This window comes from Lichenostomus cassidix, chromosome 3 (genome assembly GCF_008360975.1).
Source record: "Lichenostomus cassidix isolate B80296 chromosome 3, HeHo_3.0, whole genome shotgun sequence".
Classification (NCBI taxonomy): domain Eukaryota; kingdom Metazoa; phylum Chordata; class Aves; order Passeriformes; family Meliphagidae; genus Lichenostomus; species Lichenostomus cassidix.
This window is the reverse complement of record NC_139483.1, coordinates 57,977,050-58,000,173: the sequence shown is the minus strand read 5'-3', so window position 1 is coordinate 58,000,173 and position 23,124 is coordinate 57,977,050. Positions and strand designations below refer to the sequence as shown.

Below are 23,124 nucleotides of genomic sequence, written 5' to 3'. Positions count from 1 at the left end.
ATTCTATCAATAAAGGATATTTATATTTTGTCATGTAATCAACCTTTATGTGGTTCTTAACCTGGCCTAGGTTCCAGTTAATGCATAGTTCACATCAGGAGTCCACCGTGTTAAACACAATGGAAACACGTAGAGCTTCTTGTAATTGTACATGCTTCAATGATATAATTTAACCTACTGTAGAAATCATGGTGATTCCTTTCATCCAGCTGGAAGAGAAAAAGTAAAAATACCTCTTTTGAGCGTTTTTAACCTATTACTGCCACCTAGCGTTTATAAAGTCTGCATCGGTTTGGGGAAAAGATTCAATTCAGTTTCATTGAATAGAAATGAAACTGGATTTGTTTAGCATTTGAATCACTTTAAGTGCTGGTCAAAATAATTATTGCGTGTAATTGTACATACACTTGATGTTGCTAATTAAGATGATTATTAAAAAGTTACCAGGCTTGTACCCTGTTATTGCAGTTACTGTATGCATGTCTCTTAGCTCTTATAGAAAGTAAGCATAAATTGAGATGAAAGTAAGCACAAATTGAGATAGTACTTATTTTAATAACAGTTCTCTCTCAATGAGCTTAATTTTAATTTCCATATAATTTTATCATTATATATGTAATGTCACTTACATCTGTCTATAATTTAACTAACTCAGTAGTAATTTGACTGAAGCAGAATCTTAGTTCAGTTGACATATCAGGAGACCAAAAAAGTTAATTAATTTAAGAAAGAAAAACTAAATACTTCTGAGTAATCATCTTATTTAAATGGGATGCACAAAGTTATAGGGACAGTGTCATCTTGGTATCTGGAGACTTTGAGGATTGAGATAAACTCTTTTGAGGAATTACACCTGCTGCTAAGTCTGCCTTATTATTTCTGTGGTTTTACAGCGTAGTGTATGAACCACTTTACCTTTATAAAAAGGTGGTGGTAGTAGTAAAAAAAAAAAAAAAAAATATTATTAATAATAATGACTGCTGCATTGATAGAAAGTAGTGCAAAAGTACCTGAGTAGATAATAGATACTAAAAATCTTCATTACATTTTTTGGTATAATGATCAATAGCGAGATTAACAGCAGAAATATATTTGACATTGATATTTTCTTTCCTCTTGACAGAGCAGTTGGTGCTCTTTCAGACAGCAAGGTTTTTGTAGACGATCTCCTGAAAGGAAAAAGAGTGGATGTGTCTTTTCGAGGAATTGATCACTTCAGAAATCAAGTTGGATTTGTGAATTTGGAAGAAAATGATCATACAACGCTACTTAAAGAAATAGCAGGTACAACTCGTCAATCTAATTTAAATATTTTAAAGACTTCTTGACAGCCTAAATGAGAATGGGGCACGAAGATAAGTGGGTGCTAATTTAGTCAATATTAATTTACCTTTAACAACTGTAAATGCTACGTAATTTCATAGCCCCCTTTGCATTGTTCAAAAGGAAGTTAATGAATTTAGACAGTACAGTTCTCTGATAACTTTTTATTTAGTATATGTCAAAAACATAGTGCAGATTTGTAAATGGGATGTAAAGACTCCATACTACCTTGTTTTGGTCCCATTTTTTTATCTGCCTATGAGTCTATACTTAAACTATGTTGTTTACAGATATTTAATAAAAATTCTCAAAGAACAGTACTGTCTGTAATTCATTGGTGTCCTTTAAAACTATTCTGGCAATTCCAACTATTCCTTGGAAAGACTCTTTAAAAGAGTTTTTCAGTATTGATGAATTATCTTTTGTGCTCTGAGGAATGTGAGGTCACACCATTTTTTAATAGTGCAATAACCCATATAGGACCTTTTTCAGGGTAGCAAAGACTGCTGCTGTCACATTACCTACCTCTTTGCAGAGGGAAAAATGGAAGAAGTCTTTATTAATGTAGTGTTTTCTCTAGCAATTCATTAGTTTCATTTCTGAAGGGCAGCTGGTTTGACCTTTTATGAAGACCTCAGTTTAATTTATTAATGGATCACTGTTTTGCTACTTCAAGATTATGTATGGCTTCTGCTATGTTCCAAGGTGAATTTTGACTTCATGTCTTATTTTGTGTAGTACATGAATGAAGGAGAGATACTGATAACACAGGCAATAGAAAATAGATGAAGTTAAATTAGCTTCTAAATGGTAGGAGATCATTTAGTTCCATAAATTATATAGAAAATTGTTTAATAATAGTAACAACTGAGTGTGGTCATTGCATGTCTGCTAATACTAGTGTAAATTTAGGTTTGCCAGAGATGAAAGTCCAGGAAAGACAGAGCTAATGTGAATCTTCTGTTTGTTCTGATTTGCTAGTTACTTCCCCAAAATCCATTAAAAGACATTAGCATAATTTAATTATCTGCCAGGAATAGTGCTAAACTGTTCTGACAGAAGTTTAAGGAGTATTTTAATAACTCTTTGTCAAAGTCGTTTTAGAAATAATGTGCTTACAGTAACATATACACTTACAGGACTTTTTAAAAACCTTTCTTTCTGGTGCTTTGCTACACCACAGAGTATTTGAAGGACTGTTGTGGTTTAGTCCCAGCCAGCAGCTCAGCCCTGTGCAGCCACTCGCTCACTCTTCCTGGCTGTTTTGGGGAGAGAATCAGAAGAGTAAAAGTGAGAAAACTTATGATTGACTTAAAGGCAGTTGAATAGGGAAAGCAAAAGCCACACATGCAAGCAGAGCAAAACAAGGAATTCATTCACTGCTTCCCACGGTCAGGCACATACTCAGCCATCTCCAGGAAACAGGGCTCCACCATGCCCAAGAGTGATTTGGGAAGACAAATGCCATCTCCTTCCTTCTTCTTTCCCCAGGATTATATATGCTGAGGATGACACCATATGGTATGGAATGTCCCTGTGGCCTGTTGGGGTCAGCTGTCCCAGCTGTGTCCCCTCCCAGCTCCTTGTGCACCTCCAGCCTTCTTGTTGGAGAGGTGGGCTGAGAAACTGGAAAGGTCTTGGATTTGTGCAAGAGCTGCTCAGCAGTAACCAAGACATCCCTGAACAGACATCCTCTGTTCAGCACAAATCCAAAAAATAACCCTATACTAGGTACTATGAAGAAAATTACCCCAGCCAAAACCAGCACAAGTACTAAATGAATTTGGAAAAGGCAATGAATTGTTTGGCTTTCATTTTAATTTTTATAATTATATTCTAAATGCCATTTGAAGCTGATAGAAGTGAGTAGTGAATCCTGGTTTTTTACCTGCAGGATTTGCAGATTTTGATTTTATGGATTAATGATGCATGTTATGGTCTGACCATGAGAGGGAGCTTGCATTTCATGAACAGAAAAATTACTCTTCTTTGTGTTTTTACATACAAATATTTTATTTGCTGTTGGTCCTTCGTTTTTAAGAAATGTTGATTTGTTGACTTAAATATTTTAATACAGCTAGGACTGCACTAGGCTGACATGCAGTACAACTAACTTAGTAATTTTCTTTAACATTAGTTGTATATAAATGACATTTAATCTAATCTCTCTAAATTGATTTCCTAACAGTCCACATTAGAGAGAGAGAATGGGAAAGCAAGTCATACTACCCGTCTTCTTCACTAGATATATTACAGCTTTACTCAAGCATAAACTTACATTGCCACCATACCAAAGCAATCTGACCCCTTTGTGCAGCCACATGGTGAATTCAGCTGTGGTAAAATTAACATTTTTACCTTTGCCAGCTAATTTTTAGCCTATTCAGTTTGCCCATGCAGTTTATTGTATAGCTATGTACCTGTTGGCATGAAACGATGGAGCTGGAGAGGAAGAGTCTATTTTGACAAGGATGATCATTTATGAGCTTCTTCAAAGACTGTGAAACCACACATTTAGCATCCATTTGAGGGTGAATTACATTGCCCTCACTTCAGTCAGCCTAGGGAAATAGTTTAATTGAGTTAATTTAATTCACTTTAGTTACAGATGGCTGAAACTATGATAAATGAATTTTGCCTCTCGTCAGTTATTCTTAGGTCATTTCATATTATGAAAAAATTGGAAACTCAAAGGTATTGTAATTTTCCATTAGAACAACTGATTTGTAAAAAGTGAACAAAAAGGGTAGTCCAGATTGCTGTTGTTTAGTCAGGTGGGACTGGAAGTATGATTCTCTGAAATCATGCTGAAAACAAGGACATCAAATGCTTTTAGATTTTATTCTACACTCTTTTTTGTATTGTGCTGCCAAACACTGAATTACAATAGCTCTGATAAATAGCTCATTAAAATGAAGCAATATGCTTATTGTGGTTTAAAAGAAGGTACTCTCACCCACTTCTTTTTGTGATCATAACAAACTTATAGGAAGTATTAGAATGGATTGAAGCCAGTAAAAGATGCAAGTTTTATTAGGAAGTTCTACTTAGACTTCTCTTTCAGTTTAGTACTTAGCCTTCATATTGTCACTCTCTTGTAAGGCTTACCTTATGTTCTGACATGTGCACAAAGTGGGGATTGCTTGGTCCATCCAGCTGCTCCATGGATCCTACTTTATGAATGAGCACATCTTTCTTCTGTATATGTGTGTGGTGATGGAGAGAAAGAGAACAACCCACACATACTCCTGATGAGTGCTTGAAATAACAGTATGGGCTTGCTGATACATGCCAGTGGTCTAGTACAGTGACAGCTCTCTGCAGAAAAGCCCACCTAATACATAACCTAGGAGCAGTTGAGGAACTATTGGGAAATTGGCTTGACTCCAGTTTACCTTTTGGCCCATCTCTTAAAAACCCCTAAGAACGCAATAATTTTAACAGGGCTTAACATGATAGTTCTAATTTTAAGTTATCTATGCTCAGCTTTTCTTCATTTTCAAGTGTAAAGTGAAAAAAAACCCAATACATTTCTAAATTATAAACCTTTTAATTGAAGGAATTGAGACATGCAGAAATTATTAGTATGGAAGAAAACATTTATGTAGCATGTTTCTGTATCTAATGAAATCTTGGGAAAGAAGATGGCCATTTGTATCATGGAATATGGCTCAATATAAAATTTTACTATGCTTGCTCTGTATTGATCTAGCTGTTGAAGTTTTTAGCTTTTCCCATGTAAGGTTGTTCTGAGTGATCTTCATATATCACATTTCCATTCTAATTGTAGGGAAAGAGTTGTCTAATGGATTCAGCTGCATCCAGTGTAAGAGGCAGATGACATTCAGTAGTTCTGACATTATAAAAATGAGGTACAAAATGGTATTACAGAGTACTTCAAACTGCATGAAAGGCAGTCTAAAAGCTGTCCAAAAATTCGTTCCAGGAAGTCATTGAGCTTGTAAAAATAGCTTTAACATTTCTAGGGTGTACTTTGAAGTTGCAAACATCAGTCAGCCTGAGGCTAATAAAGGAAAACATAGATTTTGTTTGATTTTTCAGTCTAAGTAGTAATGATAATGTCTAGAGGAAAGATGGAGGATCCTCATTTGTCAAGACCCCTGGGCATTGTCTATCTATGTTTCTCATCACTGGCCTCTACTTTCTTTCTGTTCAGATAATCCCCATCATAAACTTTAACTTTTGTGCATTTGCAAGTCGACAAATCCACTTTTATGCTATCTCACAAGCCTAGAACTTTCTCTTGCCCACAGCATCCATGTGTCCTTCCCAGTTTCTGTTAAATTCCTTCTTGTAGCCACTTCTTCAAAGAGCTTAATGGATATTGATAGCATTACATTATCTTGTAACCTTCCTGTTCTCCAAAGAGAACATTTCACTTTCTTTTTTCCCCTTCCACCTACTCAGATTTCTTTCTATTTTCATTATTTTTGAAGAAGAAAACATTGTGTTAATTATGTTCGTAAGTTCCCTTAACCAGTAAAATGTCACACTTTCAGTAGATGTCAAATTCTACAAAACTGGGACTATCTGTAGTCCCAGCAGACAAGCCCACTGTCTTGAGCCTGTGATGTTTAATATGTCTATGCCATGACAAAGCTGTGTTAGAAGGCTGATGCCCGTGAGAACGTGTGTAGACACATACCTACAGACATGTAAATCTGTTAAATTTACAACGACAGTCTCTTTCTGCATGCTTTTCTTCTCTGACCCTGGTTTTCATTGTTTTTTTCTTGATTAGAATTGCCAGGTATGAAAGAAAGAGGAATTTGGAAAGATAAATAGAACGGATATCGAACAAAGCTATTTAGCACAAAACAAAGAGGCAGGCCTGTGGTTGCTGTTCAGTTATATTATATATACATTAATATTGCTTTTCCTCATTACTCTGAAATCCACCAAAGCATATTCAGTAGAGGGAACTAACAGTCTGCCTACTATGCATAATCCAAACAGAAATTCCACTCTTTATTTGCTCATTTTCTCCTATAAATAACAAAACTCTGCAAACAAATTGCATTAATCCAATCTACTCCCTAATGGGAATTCTGTAACTCTGAACAAGTACTTTTATCCTTTGGTCTTGCCTGATTTCCCAATAGGAAAAAGACCATGATATTACTGCACTGAGAATATAAAGAGTGGTAAATCTTTATATTGGGTGGGTGCCCAGCTGTCCCACCCAATTCCCACACAGTCACAGCACTGTGTGATTGCTCTGCCCTGCTGAATCCCTGGGTTCATAGTCCCATGATCAGAGGCACATTGACAAACTCTTCCCAGAATTAGGAAGGGACACCTGGAGAGGTGCAAATCTTCATCAGCACAGACTGTAATTGCAGAGTGTGAGATAAGACTGCATGGCATAAGATGTTGATTGCAGAAAAGAAAAAAATGGAGCTTTCAGAGGGAAAAAAAAAAGACTACTATGCACAAGGCTGAGTCAGAACATCACATGTTAGCATAAACCTGGGTCTGATATGATTTACCCTTTGCTGGAACATCAACATCAATGGGTCCCCAGATTGTGCCATTCAGAGAATAGACACAGGAGCCAGAAAACTTAGTGGGGATTCTGTGTAAATTTAGAATTATTTCCCACAGACAAAATTTAAAATAATACATGTAGGTCAGCTGTACTTGTGTTGTTCACTTCCCAGTGTGATGCTGTTTCTTCCAGATGTCAGAAAAAGGACTGTGGAACTATAAAGCAAAAAAATAATACATTGAAGTGAACACACAGCATTATGTTAAGGGCTGATTAATTTAATGTGATAGGATTGATAATTTTTTCCTCTACTTTGATTTTAGTTCAATTGTATGAGTCAGCTAGACCCACAAATTGGAGGTTGAAAAATTGAAAAATTGGAGGTTGTACTTGCAAAGAAAAAAAACCAAAATGTTTTGCAGCTTTTCTGTTTTTCAGTAATAGAAATACTGTATTTACCAGTATTAGTTTTACCACAGTTTTTTTCAGTTTTATCTAAACTTTTTTCCAAAGAGAATCTTTTCATGTGAAGTATTTAATCTAAAAAAAAGACATGGAACATAATTCAAAAGTTACACTGAAATTTATTTCCAAAGAATTAAATATTACATTGGGCAGATGAGTTGGGAAATAGTAAACTAGGTCAGTGTTCTTGAGTTACTTTGGCCTGGACTTTAAACAGATAAAAGTATACATTAAAAATAGGAAATTAGCTTAGAAGGCAACAGTGAAGCTTTAAAACCCAAACAAAAAAGTATTAACATACCTGATATGTTCTCTAATGCTGGCATGTAAATCCAGTGCCAAAACTTAGAGCAAGCTTTATTAGGGCTTTCACTTCTAAATTTCCTTTGGTCTGTGTAGGAGATTACCCAAATACAGATAGTAGAATTCACCACAGAATAGTGTTTTTGAATAGAGAATTCTGTTACATACCCAGAGTTTTCCTGAAGTTTTCCACACTTCCAGTGAGAGTGACTCCTGAACAGCACTAATGTCGAGTTCCTATTTTGATAGCAAAGTCAGACAGCATGAATTCTAATTGACATATTTAACTGATCCTAACTGCAAATACAGGACCATTTTCACATGAAATAATATATACTTCTGAAGAAATAATATGTACTTTTGAAATGAAGTAGAAATCTTCCTGCCTTTTAGTACTCAGTCATTTAGCTTCTTCCATTTGAAGTAGCCGTGACTAAAATTACATTTGAAAGCACACTTTGGGCATTCTATTATGCAATATCTTTGTACTTCTACACTTTTCTCTTCCCATCAGAGACTATGAAGAAGATATTTCAGGAAAAGGGGATCATGACAGGAGAAGAAAGAGCTTTTAAACCACATCTGACCTTCATGAAGTTGTCAAAATCACCAGAGCTACGTAAGGAGGTGAGCTCACATTTCACATAGCTCAGCAGCAATCTAAAAAGTTTAATTTGGAGATAGACAAAGTGTTTCTTATGCTATAGCATCATACTTTCTACTTTGTAACCAGCTGAAGAGGTAAGACTTTAAAATACTTGGGTTTTTAAAGAAATAATTAATGTATCTACCGTATAAATAGTTGTCCTGTACTGTGATTTACTACTCTTTATATTCTCGGTGCAGTAATATCATGGTCTTTTTCTTGTTGGGAAATCAGGCAAGACCAAAGGATAAAAGTTCTTGTTTGGAGTTACAGAATTCCCATTAGGGAGTAGATTGGATTAATGCAATTTGTTTGCAGAGTTTTGTTATTGTATAGGAGAAAATGAGCAAATAAAGAGTGGAATTTCTGTTTGGATTATGCATAGTAGGCAGACTGTTAGTTCCCTCTACTGAATATGCTTTGGTGGATTTCAGAGTAATGAGGAAAAGCTATATTAATGTATATATAATATAATGTAATATATCTTCTGTATTCTCTCTTGCAGGCAGTTATTTCTTGCCTATTTATTAGGTTTTTTTGACAAAATACACAGATACATGAAAATAGGATATAACTGTGATGAAAATATATACAAGCGATATTAGTGTACCTATTTTTTATTTCATACTAATTTAATTGTAATACTGAATTATTTAACAGAAGTTATACATCCAGAATTTTTTTTACTGACATTGTACAGAATGTTCTATGTGATCCTTTAACATTGACTAGGAAAATAATTTTCAGAAAAAATATTTTAAATAAGAATTAAAGTACATAATACTAATCTTTTAAGTTGATTTTTTCCTTAATAGTGGGCATTAAAAAAAACTTTTAAATTTATTCAGAAATATCTCTAAAAATGCTGAAGGTGCACGTTTTAATTAAGTAGTATTTTGAAATCACTAGTATTTTGAATTCAGGAAGAAGGCAGTGAGATTGCAGATGCATCAAGAAAATTCAAGGGCATGTATACTTGCTCTAAAACAGGAATAAGGACTTGTCCACAGGATGCAGGTGGCATATGATAGATATTAAATTTGTAAACTCACAGGAGCTTTTGCTTGTATTGACAGTTGGGTTTTTAAAATGCTAATTTTAAAAATCTAGAGATCTTCTAGAATATCAGCTGTTCAGTGATTTAACTGGTTAAAATATCTGAGACAGTCAGAGTTCGGGGTTTTGCTGTTCTGTTTTTTTATGGTTTTTTGGCTAGTTGTTTGTTTCATTTACATTTATCTACCTTCCGTGAAATATTAACCAGGATACATCCTTTCCATGTTCTGATATTCACTGCTGCTGACAGAACCAGGTCAATGTCATTCCAAATCATCTTCCTGAGCCCTCCATAATGCTAGATAATGCATATGATCTACTGTATAGAAAGATACTACATATTAAAAATCTGTACATTTTTCTCTGTCAATTCAGTGTCAGGTATAAGCATAAGATTTTACTATAACTTTTTCTTTCATTGTGTTCATGCATTTAGTTAGACAATTTCATGCATTTACAGAACAAAGTAAATAATAATATGTATCATAAAAGGAATAATCATTTTGCAGTACGTTTTAATACACTGTCTAATTGCATTTTCAGATCATATAACAAAAAAAGCAAGAAAGGGGGAGTGGATGAAGGTTACATGAGCAAGCATATAAAAGAGCAAATAGTTCTAAAGTGGTTGGATATAGTTCTCAGCTATAGTTTTATAACTGTATCAATTTTTTTCTTTAATGTAAGTTTCCTTATTTGAAACAGTATTCTGTTAAGTCACCCTCCTCACAATGACATCTAAATTCCACCAAAGTTATATTTTGGGAAAAAAGTCTGGTTTTTAAACCTTAATATAACTGCAGACATTTTGAAATGCATATATTATGAAAAGATTTTAACTTTCCCAAAGTTAAAAATTATGTTTACAAAGTAAAGAGCTTGAGAATTCAGAACTAGTAAAGATCTCAAGAAATCAGCTTTTCATTTTGAAAGCACATCATTAAATTAAAAATGGTAAATCTAAAAAACTTGGAAACATACTAATAAAGGATGAAAGTCTGAAATAAAGTGGATTAGAAAAGAGCTATCTGGTTTACTGTACTCTCTTCAGCTTCTCAGATGAAAGGACTTATTTACCTATTCAGGCGTGGGATCAACTCATTCTTCATGCTTAGTTGGACACTTCTCAGATGAGATGTGCCACTGAAAACTTCCCCAAAATCAGGAGGTAAAGTGTGCATCTAGATGTCCTTGTGGAAGGAGACAAAGGAATATCATTTACTTCCACATGTTTAGCTATTTCCAGAATTATTTGAATGATAAGAATCTTGAGTTAGTACCATTATCTTCTATGCAAATAACCTAATGAAGCACAATAAAAGAAGCACCTGGAGTTTTGCACTTGAAGATAATGTTTCTATTCTTGCTTCCCTTGCTAGCCTGCTAAGTTGCCACTAGTCAGTCATAACCCCTCTGTTTTTCATTTGTCCAGACTCCTGTTTATTTCAGGGTGTGTTGTGAGGCACACTTCATAAATGCTGTATGACGTTTGGAGGTCCTTTGATACCTAGCGCTGCCAGAACTGCAAATACAGGGAAATTAATTTCATAAGTAGATGTCTGAAGCTAAATTCCTCTGCTTAATTAGTGCAAAGTATATCCCTAGCCTAGACAGTGGTTGACCACAAAAGATGCCAAAAATATAATTTATTAATCTTTCCTATATTATATTCTTTTGTATAGTATATCTTTAGAATGTTGTATGTATAGTTAGTAAAAGAGGATATATTAGTGAGAAAAATGTTTATATTTGCAACATTTGTGAGCATTGCACAAGGCCTGATTTGCTGTTACCATTCAGCTTCGATGGTAATATTTTCAATATACCAGATATTATTATGCAGACAGTATTATTATGATTGCACTGGAAATAGCAATAAATGCATGATTCAGTAATTTATTATTGTATTTTTAATGTAAATTATGTTAAACCTCTGTCACTTTCCAGATTCCTACAGAAATAACATAAGGTACTTATTTTGTAATAATAATAATAGTAATATTTTCCTTTATCATCAGAGAGGAAATTCCACACTGAAACAAACCCAAAGCAGTGTCTCAAATTTCAGATCTTTTTGATGACATTCATCTTCAGCTAGATATATAGATATCTAGCTATCTTCAGCTAGATATACCAGATATACCAGATAACATGTATTCCATTACTCATAGTTATGAAGGGAATTAATTTTTTCTCATGAAAATTTTCTCTCAGTCTATGTAACATTAATATTTTTGGCTTCTTGAAATGGCATATAGATGAGACATGTAGTATGTCTTTTAGAAGCCATAATGTTAGCAGTTAGAGCAAGTTTTGGTAGACAATAAACTATCTAATGTCTCCTCTGTCTTATTTACATGAGGATTCTCAGGCACTTACCTGGCCGCAGGAAAGGTTATTGCTTTGATAGTACTTAGATACAGCTCTGGCATCATTAATTTGTTAATGAATTTTTCTTGCATATGCATACATAAAATACTGTGTTCAGTAAAGATCCTCTGTATGACAATACAAGTGAAAGGGAATCCTCCCTTTGTGGTATTGATCCTCAAATGTTAATAACTGAAAATAGAATAGAAAATGTAAATTTCTCTCTTACATTCCTAGATTTATAATTTTGCCTTTGTTTATACCTATGTTTCTATGCCACATAGTTGCATCATACAGGACCTTAAAGAAGAGAGCAGTTCTCAGTAAAACCAAAGCACTACTGTTTAGCAGTCACCGCTGATTCTGACCGCTAGCATTCTTTTTATAAAAATTCCTGGGATCTCTGGCATTTTGGACAGAAATGTTACTATAAGAAAAGCCACAGAGCCATTAAATTCCTCTGTATTTTCACTTATCAGCCTCTATGTCAGTGGTTTGTGACAACTGTTACTTGCTGGTACAAGAATCTGAGGCACCTATTTATTTAGAATCTTTATTGCTGATCCTAAAAATGGTGAAATGACCACTTCGGCACAATACAAAATAATTAACACTTTCCTTTCATAGTCCAGCAGAAATATGTTGTGATTTTTCTACAGTATATTTTTTTAAGCTGAAGTTCCAACAACAGGGACAGCAAATGCACAAACTGGGTGACCCAACAGCTGGAAGAGGTTCTTAAAATTCTTTTTTTCCTCTCTTCCTACACTCCTAGTATACACCATATTGCAGAGATATGTAACTACAGTACTTGCTTTAAACAAGAAGAAGAAGGAAGGATGTAATTATAGACAGTCTGCTACAAGCTGAATGTCCTGTGAGGTGTTATGTCACAGTGCTCATTCTTTTAAGTACCAAACTCTCCATGGTAGATATGATGCAATGTATGCATTTACACACACCCTTCTTACAGGACTGAGGCTGCAGAAGGCAGCACCTCTTTAGACATGAACTCTTCCAAGTCCACTTGGGGATCATCAAGGTCTAGGCAAAGAAACTTTTCCACAACAGACTTGCATTTTTCCATCCGATCTCCTTTTGAAGGATGATCAAGACATTTGATAGGTTTTCCGTTGCGAATCAGTTCTGATACTTCCACCCCTCTTTCAATAATTTTGGCTGGTATTCCTGCTAATGCAGCAATGTTGGCAGCATGACTAATGGTGGACATGCCCTGTTTGATCTGATAGAAAAATATCAACTCCTCTCCATCCTGGTGGGTCTCCATGGTCAGGTACTCCAGAAGAGGTGTGTCAGGCAGGAGTTGTAGCTGCATTAAACTGTGAAAATTAGTGGAGACAAAGACCTGTGGACACTGTGTTCCTTGTCTGATCCAGTACCTCAGGACAGCAGCCAGAAGGGACAGGCCATCCATTGTGTTGGTCCCTTTACCGAACTCATCAATTAGTACCAGTGACCTCTCTGTGGCATTGTTTACAGCCTTGGCAACCTGGTTAAGATCAATCATGAAAGTGGAGAGCCCTACAGAAACCGATTCCATACTGTGGATTCTTGTGTAAATCCCATCAATTACTCCAATCTCTGCCTCTGCTGCAGGGACATAACTGCCGATTAGAGCCATGAACACTATGAGACCTACTTGCTTTAGGTAAACACTCTTTCCAGATGAGTTGGGCCCTGTGATGATCTTTATTCGCCTGGTAGCCTCACCGCTGTCCACAGGATTGGCCACAAAAGTCTTTGCACATAGTTCCATGAGTGGATGTCGTCCATCCTTGATGTGGAAGCCATGGCGATGAGTAAAGCGAGGTCGGCAGTAGGCATTCTCCCGGGCCATTGCTGCCAAGGCTAGCAGCACATCCAGGTGTGCAGTGTACTCAATCACACTGTTAAGTACTTCAGATTTCTCCAAGATTCTTGTCTGCAGCTGGTGTTTGATGAGTGTTTCCTGGTCTCTGATCTCACAGTTCAAGTCACCCAGCAGGCTATCTAACTCCTTAGTCCGGGCACTTCTGTAGTGTAGTTTATCCTCTGACAAGAACATGAAGTCCAAGCCTTCGATTTCAAAGTCACTCTTATCCACCATATTTGGTAGGCGTGGAATGGAGAGAAGGAACCCAAGCAAAGGAATGTAGATCACAGAACAGGAGGGAATATTATTGTCCAAAGTCTCCAGTTCTTTTCGTGCCACTTCTGTAAGGAAGTCTGACAGTCCCATCAGCTTTCGTTTCTTCTCATCGAGAGTGGCGTCCACATTGGGTCTAACAGTGAAGCGGTTGTCTGAGAGGCTGCGTTCAAAGTCTACCACTTTGCTGATCAGATTAGCAATATAGTGCAGATCATCAGTGAAGACACGTGAAATAGTCTGAAAAAGTTCAATAGTGTTGGGCAGAGAACGACACGTGTCTCTAAGGCACACTGCATTGTACGCTGTCTTATACAGTGTTTGCCAGTCACTAACTTTTGTGTTGGAAAGAGTCATTCTCTTTAAAATAAGAGGCACATTTTTAATATTCTTGATGCAGTTTTGAAGAGTAAGGACTGTTTCATGGTTCTGAGCCAGCAGGAAGAAGTTGATAACATCTAGCCGTTTGTTCAGCTCTGTCACGTTCCGGGTAGGTCGTGTGAGCCACAACCTCAACAGTTTTTCTCCCCATTTGCATCTGCAACGGTTTAAAATTCCATATAAGCTAAATCCTTCTTTTATTCCACTGGATAGCTTGTACACAGAAGGATGGATATCACTTTTAAATATCTGCAGGACACAGTAGGTGTCTTGGTCCATATTCACAGTATCTGACAGCACAAATTTTTTAAAGGCCAAAATAGGAACTGCTACACTGCTGTCTTCGAGCTCAACTCCAATCCTTCTCCTGTCTAGAAACTTAAGGAGGCCCCCCAAGGTTCGTATCATGAGTGGACTCTCAAAAGAGATGACTGAGGACAAATAGAGAATTTTCTCTGTTGCAGTCATATGAGATGGGATAAATGGAAATTCCCTAGATAGGATCCGTTGCTTGCTGACTTCTAGACCAAAATCTATGTTAGGAAACAGGACAATTTCTGGTTTTCTTATGTCTTTATCATCAGCAGTAGCTGTTAGGTTGGTCAGGAATTTGGCAATATTCTGGTCCTGTTTTGCACTGGTCACGATGCACTGAGGGTTAAGTTCCCCAATCACTTTTTGTAGTAGCTTGAGGTCTTCGTTTTCAGGTATCTCGGGCATGAAGTAGACTGAGCAGTCTTCTGTATCATAGTAAGTAATTGCCAGCTGCCCTGCATACCACAAAACAGACATATGTGTCTCTGAGCCCTCTTTCTCCTCTTGCTCAGGCTCAAGCAGCAGTGGCAAGGCACAGCTCGTGGCTGATGTGGCACTCATTCTGTTGGCAAGAGGTATTTTTATTCACAACTCGTCCAAAAGGTCCTGAGAAGTAACTTGACAACAGGAGGTAAACACTCTTCCAACCCTGGAGAAACTAAGGTGCCACCAGGAATTAACTATAAATGTTCATGTGAAAAGATGCAGCAAATAACTACAGCCATCATCTGTTTCCAAGGAAGGTGTTACAGAGCTACCACCATTTGTTTTACAGTTTTTCTTTGTGTCCTTTATTTTCTAAAAGTATTTATGTCTGCCCAAATACCCACAAATACAGTGATGTACATGGACACATACATCCATGTACAAAATCATCCTCTCCCAGAGGTTCGTGCCATGCACCTGCCCTGCCCATGGCTCCTGTGAGCAGTGCAGACCCATAGCCTGGCCATCATTTCAGGGTCCCAGCCCCCTATTTATGCTGCACCACCACACAGCACCACTTTCTCGACATGCATATAATGGATCAGCCACACCAATCCCTGTCAGCACTCCACTTCCAACCCTCTCCCATTCTTTGCCCTCTACTCACCCTCCTCACTACAAGCGGCCAGCTCGTCCCGGCTGCTGCGCCTCCCTGCAGCCCCCAAGTGTTTTGCTGCCCCTTCTCCGCTCCTCTCCGGGCGGGAGCGTCAGGAGGGCCGGGCCGCCTGGACAGCCGGGCCGCGCCCACAGCGGCCCTGTCCCGGCTGGCAGCCCGGCCGGCCCGGGGGAGCGACCCTAGGCCTCTGCGGGCCCCGGCAGGAGGGAGCACCCCGGCTGGTGCTGGGTTGTGGGGTCTGCCACACCGAGCGCGGAGCTGCTTGCGTCTCTGCTACCTGCGCTGTTATCCCTGGAGCCTTCCTACCCCGGTCCCACGCGTGGTTCCTGCCCCCCACCCCGGGTCCCAAGGCCTGCTGTGGCAGTAACCACGGGGATAGCATGGGGTTTAAGTGCGGGCTGGGGCTGGCGGGCTGCACCTTTCCAGAGACACAGGGAGAAAAACCAGACCTGGCACGGCTGCTAAAGGCTGTCTCCCTGCTGCTCTGCCTGTCCTGCAAGAACTCCTCATGCCATGCCTCTCCAGGCCCGCATTACACAGCCATGCCCTTTACAGGCATCATCCATTGCAGTGCTTCCTCGAGAGGCAGATGTCTTCCTCATTACCTTCCAGCACCAAACGCTTCAAAGTGGCCTCTCAAGTGCTCTTGTTTCTCACCATCCCTCATTATAGCTTATCTTTATAATCAGCACCTGTACTATTCCCATGTGGTGACAACTTTTCTCTTGCATCTCTACTGCTCCAGACCGTTCCAGTTAAGAAATGAGCCATGACCTTCCCATGCACCTGCATTGCTTCATCCTTTCACATCTCACTGCAAGCAGCACTTCAGAAATCGTTCCAGTTACTAAAAATATCGTAGTTTTCCCATGGCTGCTTTTCCAAATACCTTTCAGTAATGCTTCACAAGCACAACTCAGTTCCTGAGCATTCAAAATTTGATTCACACCTTAACTCTGTTTGACAAGCAACATTCCAAGATCTTGTAAATGTTATTTTTTTACTGGAGCATGAAGTGATTTTTATCTTTTCTTCATTTCATTCCAGAAATACTCAAGGCTTCACATTTTGACAAGTGTTCTCCTGGCTGAAAAGGTCTTTTTTATTACTAATTGATGTCTGACTGTATTTCCAAGAACTGTCAGTCAAAAAGCAAGGAATGATGATTTAATTTCAGAATAACCTTAGTGCATAAGGACTAGTCTAGTCATAGGATATAAGATTTTAAATAATGACTGTGAGGTTGGAATAAATGTAGACTTCTACGGAGATGTAGACTCCCCAGTTTCCATTTCCTGAAATGAGAAGCATCCACCACTAGATGTCATCGTTTCAGAGATTAAGGAATTGAAGACATTTTGACATTTTCTGAAGTAGACATTAGCTTTCGCACTGATGGACTGCCAAGAAACCACAGGCAGCCCGGGACTCTGCAGCTGTTGGGGATGTAACGCTGAGGGTCCAGGGTGCTGGCAGGTTGACTGTGCAAATGCATGGGGGATGTGCAGGGAGAGAGGTCGGGGAAGAACACAAAAGAGAAGTGAACAGTATAGGCTGCAAAAGGGACCAGTCCTGTTTAAAATAAGCCTGGTGGGCGCATTTGCCTGACTGATTGCTGGGGGCAAATGTCTGTATCCTCCCCAAACTGTGTGTGTGAGGAGTACAGGTGTTCACTGTCAAGCAAGGTTGGCCAGCCAGCAAGTGGGGAACCCATGGGCACAGTAAGAGGACTGCAATCTGGGCAAGGGTGCCGTGTGGGCAGAGGGGCAGTGCTGGTGCTCGAGGAATGCACAAACGTGCACATGGACAGAAAGTCATGTGCATTCTACACTGCTGACCTTCTGTCCCTACACTTGTGTCTCTTGTGAGTCCTGTATGTGGGTGCCTGTGAAGGCAGTGGCATCCATGTATCCAGCCATGTCCCTGTCCTTTGAGCATGGTTGTGTCTCTGGGAGGTGAAAGCAGCAGGTACATCCCCTCAAAGGCTGGGGCTCCCACACACTGGACTGGACTCTAGCAGCTGGGCAGTAGGGAGGCCTGGGCTGGAGCTACTAGAGGCAACATCACTCCTTACATCCATTAGCATAGAGTAACAATATTTAAATAGCAAACAGCATTATTAGGAGGAAGATTGAAGGGAAAATACTGAATTTCTACAGAGATAATTTATTTTTATTGACAATGCCATGGAATGAAGAGCTCTAAAATCTTAAAATAACTACTGAAATTATGTTTTCTGAAAATAGACCAATAGAATATTTATTGTGCTCCGCTTCATCTGTGCAAAACTGCATAATGATTCCAGTATTATAACTCAGTAAGTTTTTAGATTTACTGAATTTAAAAAGTGTTGTGCTAATAAAACACAACCACTTTTTTTCCATGCAGTGATTTTAACAACTCAGAAAACTGCCCTTGACAAACATTTGAGATTCTTCCTTGTAGCAGCATGCCCAGTGATGACAGCAAGATTAATTTCCAGTTTCAATTTCCATGAACGCTGTTGCAAACCACTGGAAGTTAAAGCAGTTGTAGCATTGTGTATGTCTGTTTCTCAAGGACTGAAGAGGAAGTGGTAGAAAAGAGAACTAATGACACTTTTATTTCATTGTTAAGTACTGCAGCAGACAGTGCATCCCTAAACCAGAAGATTTGACACATGATTATTTCTGTATTCTTTTTGCGTCTTGAAGTAGTTTTCCATCCTAACTATACTTATGGTTAAAATGAAAACTGTGGAAATTAAATATGAAAAGTCAGTCTCCAAGTAGAATGCTTAATTGAATTTTATATTGCTTTTTAAAGGTGAAAAAAATTGACTCTAGTCTGTATGAGGATTTCAAAAACCATTATTTTGGAGATGAGATCTTGCACCGTTTTGATCTTTGCTCTATGTTGAAAAAAAAGCAACCAAATGGTTACTACCACTGTGAGTCCTCCATTGTTTTTGGTAAGTACAGCTTAATTTTCTTCTTATCAGTTGTGTCTCTGAGTTATGTGTACGAAAGGCCATTTTTCTGGAGTGTGTCTTAGGCAATTCTTGTAATATCTGTGGAGCCTGACAGAAGTGTGTCCCTCAGCCTTGGCTCTGCTGGCACTCTGTGCAGTGGCTCTTGCTGGCAGCTATAACTTATGTTCAATTATCCATCTCCAGAATCCCATTCCATTTTTCATCCTAAAACAAGTGTTTAAGATAAGTGAGATGTATCACTCTTCAGAGCTGCTCATCTCTCTGTTGGCTTTAAAGACAGGCTGTGTGACTAAGTCAAATTAGACACAGTACTTATAGATGATTAAAGCTAAGTGAAATGTCTCTGGTTTGGCAGAGATGTGACCTTACTTGGTCTGCATTTGTATACAGAGAGAATTTCAGTGGTATCACAGATTTGACAATAACTTCTCAGAATACCATCAAGACTTTAAACATTGTACAGACACTTTGCTGGATTATTACAATGCTAGAAATCACAGTTGGTCTTCCTGCTTTGTCTGAACAGGAGTGCCACTTTAGAAGTTAGTGCTGGTTTCAGAACTAAGTGTAGGGCTTTGGTGATAATTTGATTTCTTCCTTGTGGTAACTTTCTCTGTGCTGCAGCCAGCATTGCTACTGGAAGTGTTTACTGGTCTTGAGGATTGTTTTGAGACTTCTAATTAAGTACTTATACTTTAAACATGTCAGGCACTTCACAAATTCTACTTGCTGTTAATGTTTTTGTTTGTGCTTAGGGTCATCTTTATTTTGCTTAGGTAAATTGTTACCAAAACAATCAAAAGCAGTACAGAGGAAAAAAGTGTAGAATGTGGCAAAACTATTGCAAAATCCAGATCACTCAAAATCAAAAAGAGATGTATTCATACATATTTATTTATCTATATATCTGTCTTATCATATTTACCTTGTGTTATGCATCTCATAGTTATGTTTATCTTTGTGCATGTAACTATATATATAATATTTTCTGTACATAATTGTACTTTTAAATATTATTTATATGCATACAAATGCTTAAGAGAAAGAGAAATTACACGATCATTTAACATGGCATAAAGTTTTTACTTTGGGTGAAATTGAGGTTCCACTACTCACAAATGTTCTTCAGAATATTTTGGAACATGTATCTGATTAAGGAATTTGGTATATAACTCATTATAAAAAAAGTAGTATATTTAGTAGTATGACTGGTAGATTTGGACAATGTTTTTTCCAAACATTTGTTTAAATCTCTCTTCTTGAACTTGTCGTGTTACTGACGTGATTGCTAAAATGAGACAGTCTTTCAGCATTCTTTTGAATGTGAGTCCCATTAAATGGTTTACAACAGCAGTCAATCAACCAGTATTCGAAGCAAGAATTGGATGCTTGTTTGGCTTTAACTCAATCCCAGTATGACAATGCATAAAGAATTTATGTGTCATTTTCACAGTCCAAACAGAACTCTGCTTTGAATTATTTTTACATGAGCACTACATCTGACTTTCTCTAGCCACAGTGCTTGAATAGATGTTCTTCACTGATATTAGATTAAGAAAGTGCACTGTTATTATCCCCATTTTTCTCAGTTCTATATGGATGTAGATGCATCTTGGTGAAATACATGTATTTAATTTCTTGGTTTTATATACATTAATATATATTTATTTAAAGCAAACAGGTGAAGGAAAACAATTATATTGGAATAGAGTTCAAATGACTTATTTTTTAATTTCAGAGAAGAAGAAATTGTATTTTAGTGAATTTCAAAAAATTAATTTTAAAATATTTTAAAATGTGATTTGAATAGGGGTTTTAGTAACTACAGGTAGCCAGGACATTAAAATAAGGGACTTAGTAGTTCTATTAATACATCAAAACCAGTGAAATTTGAAAATAATTAATACAGACAAAACACTGTATCCAGGTCTCGTTCTTCCTACATGTACATGTACACAAGCAGTTATCTTCTTTCCTTGAAGTGCACAGAAAATACAGAAAGAGAATTTACTTGCTACCTAGAGTTTGGTCAGACTTGCGTGTTTTGCATTTAAAGAGATGAAAAGATACAAAAAGGATCAGAATTAATGTTATAAATCCATACACAACAAACAATTGCTTACTACCATGTCCTGGCAGCCAGGAGAGTCAACTGCGTCGTGGGGTGCATCAGGCACAGCATTGTCAGCCGGGCAAGGGAGGGGATTGTCCTGCTCTGCTCTGCTCTAGGGCAGCCTCACCTCGAGCACTGGGGGCAGTTTGGGTGCCACAATGTAAGACATTGAGCTATTACAGTGTGTCTAGAGGAGGGCCACAAAGGTGGTGAAGGGCCTGGAGCGGAAGCCCTATGAGGAGTGGCTGAAGTCACTTGGTCTGTTCAGCCCAGGGGAGGCTGAGGGGAGACCTCATTGCAGTCTACAACTTCCTGGTCAGGGGAAGCAGAGGAACAGATACCAATCTCTTCACTCTCATGTCCAGTGACAAGACCCGAGAAAATGGCATGAAGTTGAGTCAGGGGAGGTTTAGGTTGGATATCAAGGAAAAGGTTCTTCACCCTTTAGTGGTTGGGCACTGGAACAGGCTCCTCAGGGAAGTGGTCACAGCACCAAGCCTGACAGAGTTCAAGAAACATTTGGACAATGCTCTCAGGCCCATGGTGTGGCTCTTGGCTGTCCTGTGCTGGGCCAGGAGTTGGACTCAATGATCCTGATGGGTCCCTTGCAACTGAGCATATTCTATGATTCTGTGTTTAATAAGTGCCACAACACATATCAGCTGCAAATTTATTTAAAAATATGTTTAAAAATATGGGAACCAAAGAAGATTGATATGAATAAAAGGCAGAAGTAAAACACCTCCTGAACTGCATCAATATGCAGAGCAGATAATCAGGCTTTGACAGGATGTTACAGAGCAGCATCCACTAACTTTAGCAGAGCCTACATCTGTACCCGAAGTTTTCTCTGCATTTGTGTGCCAGCCCCACAGGGTATGTATTCAGGAGTTAAAAATTGATGTGACAGTGAAGGTAATGTTGAAGCTTCATCTTCAAAGTAGAGTTCTGTTTTCTGTTCAAAGCAAACAAAGCAGCAAGCCAACAAAGTGTCTTTCTTTGGACCACCCACCTCATGTTGTATGTTACCTCAAATCCCAAATATGAGTGAATGCTGGAATGAGTTGAGCTTTTCAATATATACTCCTTCACCTGAATGGTTGGTCAGTTTTTGATATCATGGTAAAGATGTTCAATAGACCCTCTGACTGTCAGAGGGAGCATTATGTAAGCCTTATGTCAAATACACCTTTAGCATTAAGTATCTCACTTAAATATTTTTGGGATCCATTAATGAAGATTTTTGTAGACTTGTTTCAAAGAAAATTTGTTTATAGTATGTAATGTAAAATGAGATTATATACACATTAAAGAAAGTTATCACATGCCAAGCTGTTTTCTGTGGTGTTTCTTCTGAGTGCCTTGTAAGAAGTTTATACATCATCCTGTGCTATTTCGGAGGTAGAAGAACTTCAAGAAGTCCATTGCTTGGTGGAAACCACCCAGCAGGTTACTGTTACTTTCTGCAGAGCCAAAATTCATATTTCTGGGATGTGGGCCAAGCTGGAGGCGAAAGTACTCTAATGGTCCCCCTTAATCCTTGCAATCTAGCAGTAGCAATATGCAAAATGAAATATCATACTACAAATGTCTATTTTATCTGCATAAAAGCATAATAATATTGTAAAAGGTAATGCTTCTTTCTGCTTAATACCTCAAACAGATGCCTTTATAAGTAGCAGAACATTAGTGAATCAATTTGCTTTTTGGTGAAACTTTGTACAAGTTTAGTGTCCAGTCTGGCTGTGTCACCAAGGTCATTCTGCAGTCTCTCTAACATGGGAGACATGCAGAAAGTCATTCTTCCCATGGGTGTCTAAGACAAGCAGGATCTAAAAAGCATCTATGATAGGCAAGCTGTGAGTCTAAGATATACTGCTTGAGCAGTTAATTTTATTAATTAGCTTGCTTGCTAATTCTATATATATGTGTATATAAAGATAGAAGTTTTCAACTAAATGGCAAAAAGATGCCATTTTGTTTGCAATCTTTATGTTTATGAGGGAGATCAATAACACTGTGCATAGAACATGTTACAAAAAAATTAGTTACTTGAACAAACTTGATTAGGATTTAGGGGTGCAGTTTATGCTTTCACATTACATTTTACAATGCTAGCCAGGCAGCTGCTCAACACCCATGTCTCAAGGAATAAGATGCTTCTGATGGTACATTGTGTATGAGCCCTCCATACTGAATATAAGTTTGTCAACAATAGTTTTGGGAATACCCACAGGGAAGAAAGAATTACAGAAGAAAGAACAGGAGAAAGACTCATCTGTACCTGCCACAGAAAATAGATATGATAATGTCACTCTATGAACTCTGAATAATACTGAGAAGAAACAGAAGACTGAAAATAAAAAAAATTGGAAACAAGTTGATAGTTGAATAAATTTTCAACATTCCTCAGTAAGCTTTTGA

At 37.9% G+C, this 23,124-nt stretch overlaps 2 protein-coding genes and 1 long non-coding RNA gene across 16 annotated transcripts in view; 1 reads left to right on the top strand and 2 right to left on the bottom strand.

Moving 5' to 3' along the window:
- Positions 1–23,124, top strand: part of AKAP7 (A-kinase anchoring protein 7) — an 85,377-nt gene that overhangs the window by 16,940 nt on the left and 45,313 nt on the right. For 11 of the 14 annotated variants that reach the window (XR_014850905.1, XR_014850906.1, XR_014850907.1 and 8 more), the window contains 3 exons: positions 1,124–1,284; positions 8,115–8,227; positions 18,422–18,566. Coding sequence is in view for 11 of the 14 variants with exons in the window: in XM_085055951.1 (XP_084912077.1) it covers positions 1,124–1,284; positions 8,115–8,227; positions 18,422–18,566 (419 nt within the window). In the remaining 3 variants the exon portion in view is untranslated. Of the gene's footprint in view, positions 1–1,123; positions 1,285–8,114; positions 8,228–9,845; positions 10,326–10,353; positions 11,388–15,026; positions 15,289–18,421; positions 18,567–23,124 lie in introns of those variants that run through there. The other 3 variants (XM_085055957.1, XM_085055959.1, XM_085055960.1) reach the window with 3 other exon arrangements.
- LOC146439808 (uncharacterized) lies at positions 1,045–4,815 on the bottom strand. Its single transcript, XR_014850908.1, has 4 exons — positions 4,432–4,815; positions 3,744–3,884; positions 2,461–2,582; positions 1,045–1,169 (listed from the first exon to the last, which is right to left on the bottom strand). It is a non-coding gene; the product is annotated as an uncharacterized LOC146439808 (long non-coding RNA).
- MSH5 (mutS homolog 5) lies at positions 11,416–15,706 on the bottom strand. Its single transcript, XM_085055948.1, has 2 exons — positions 15,608–15,706; positions 11,416–15,076 (listed from the first exon to the last, which is right to left on the bottom strand). Exon 2 carries the CDS (start codon positions 15,073–15,075, stop codon positions 12,640–12,642), a length of 2,436 nt encoding a protein of 811 aa, XP_084912074.1. The 5' UTR covers position 15,076; positions 15,608–15,706; the 3' UTR covers positions 11,416–12,639.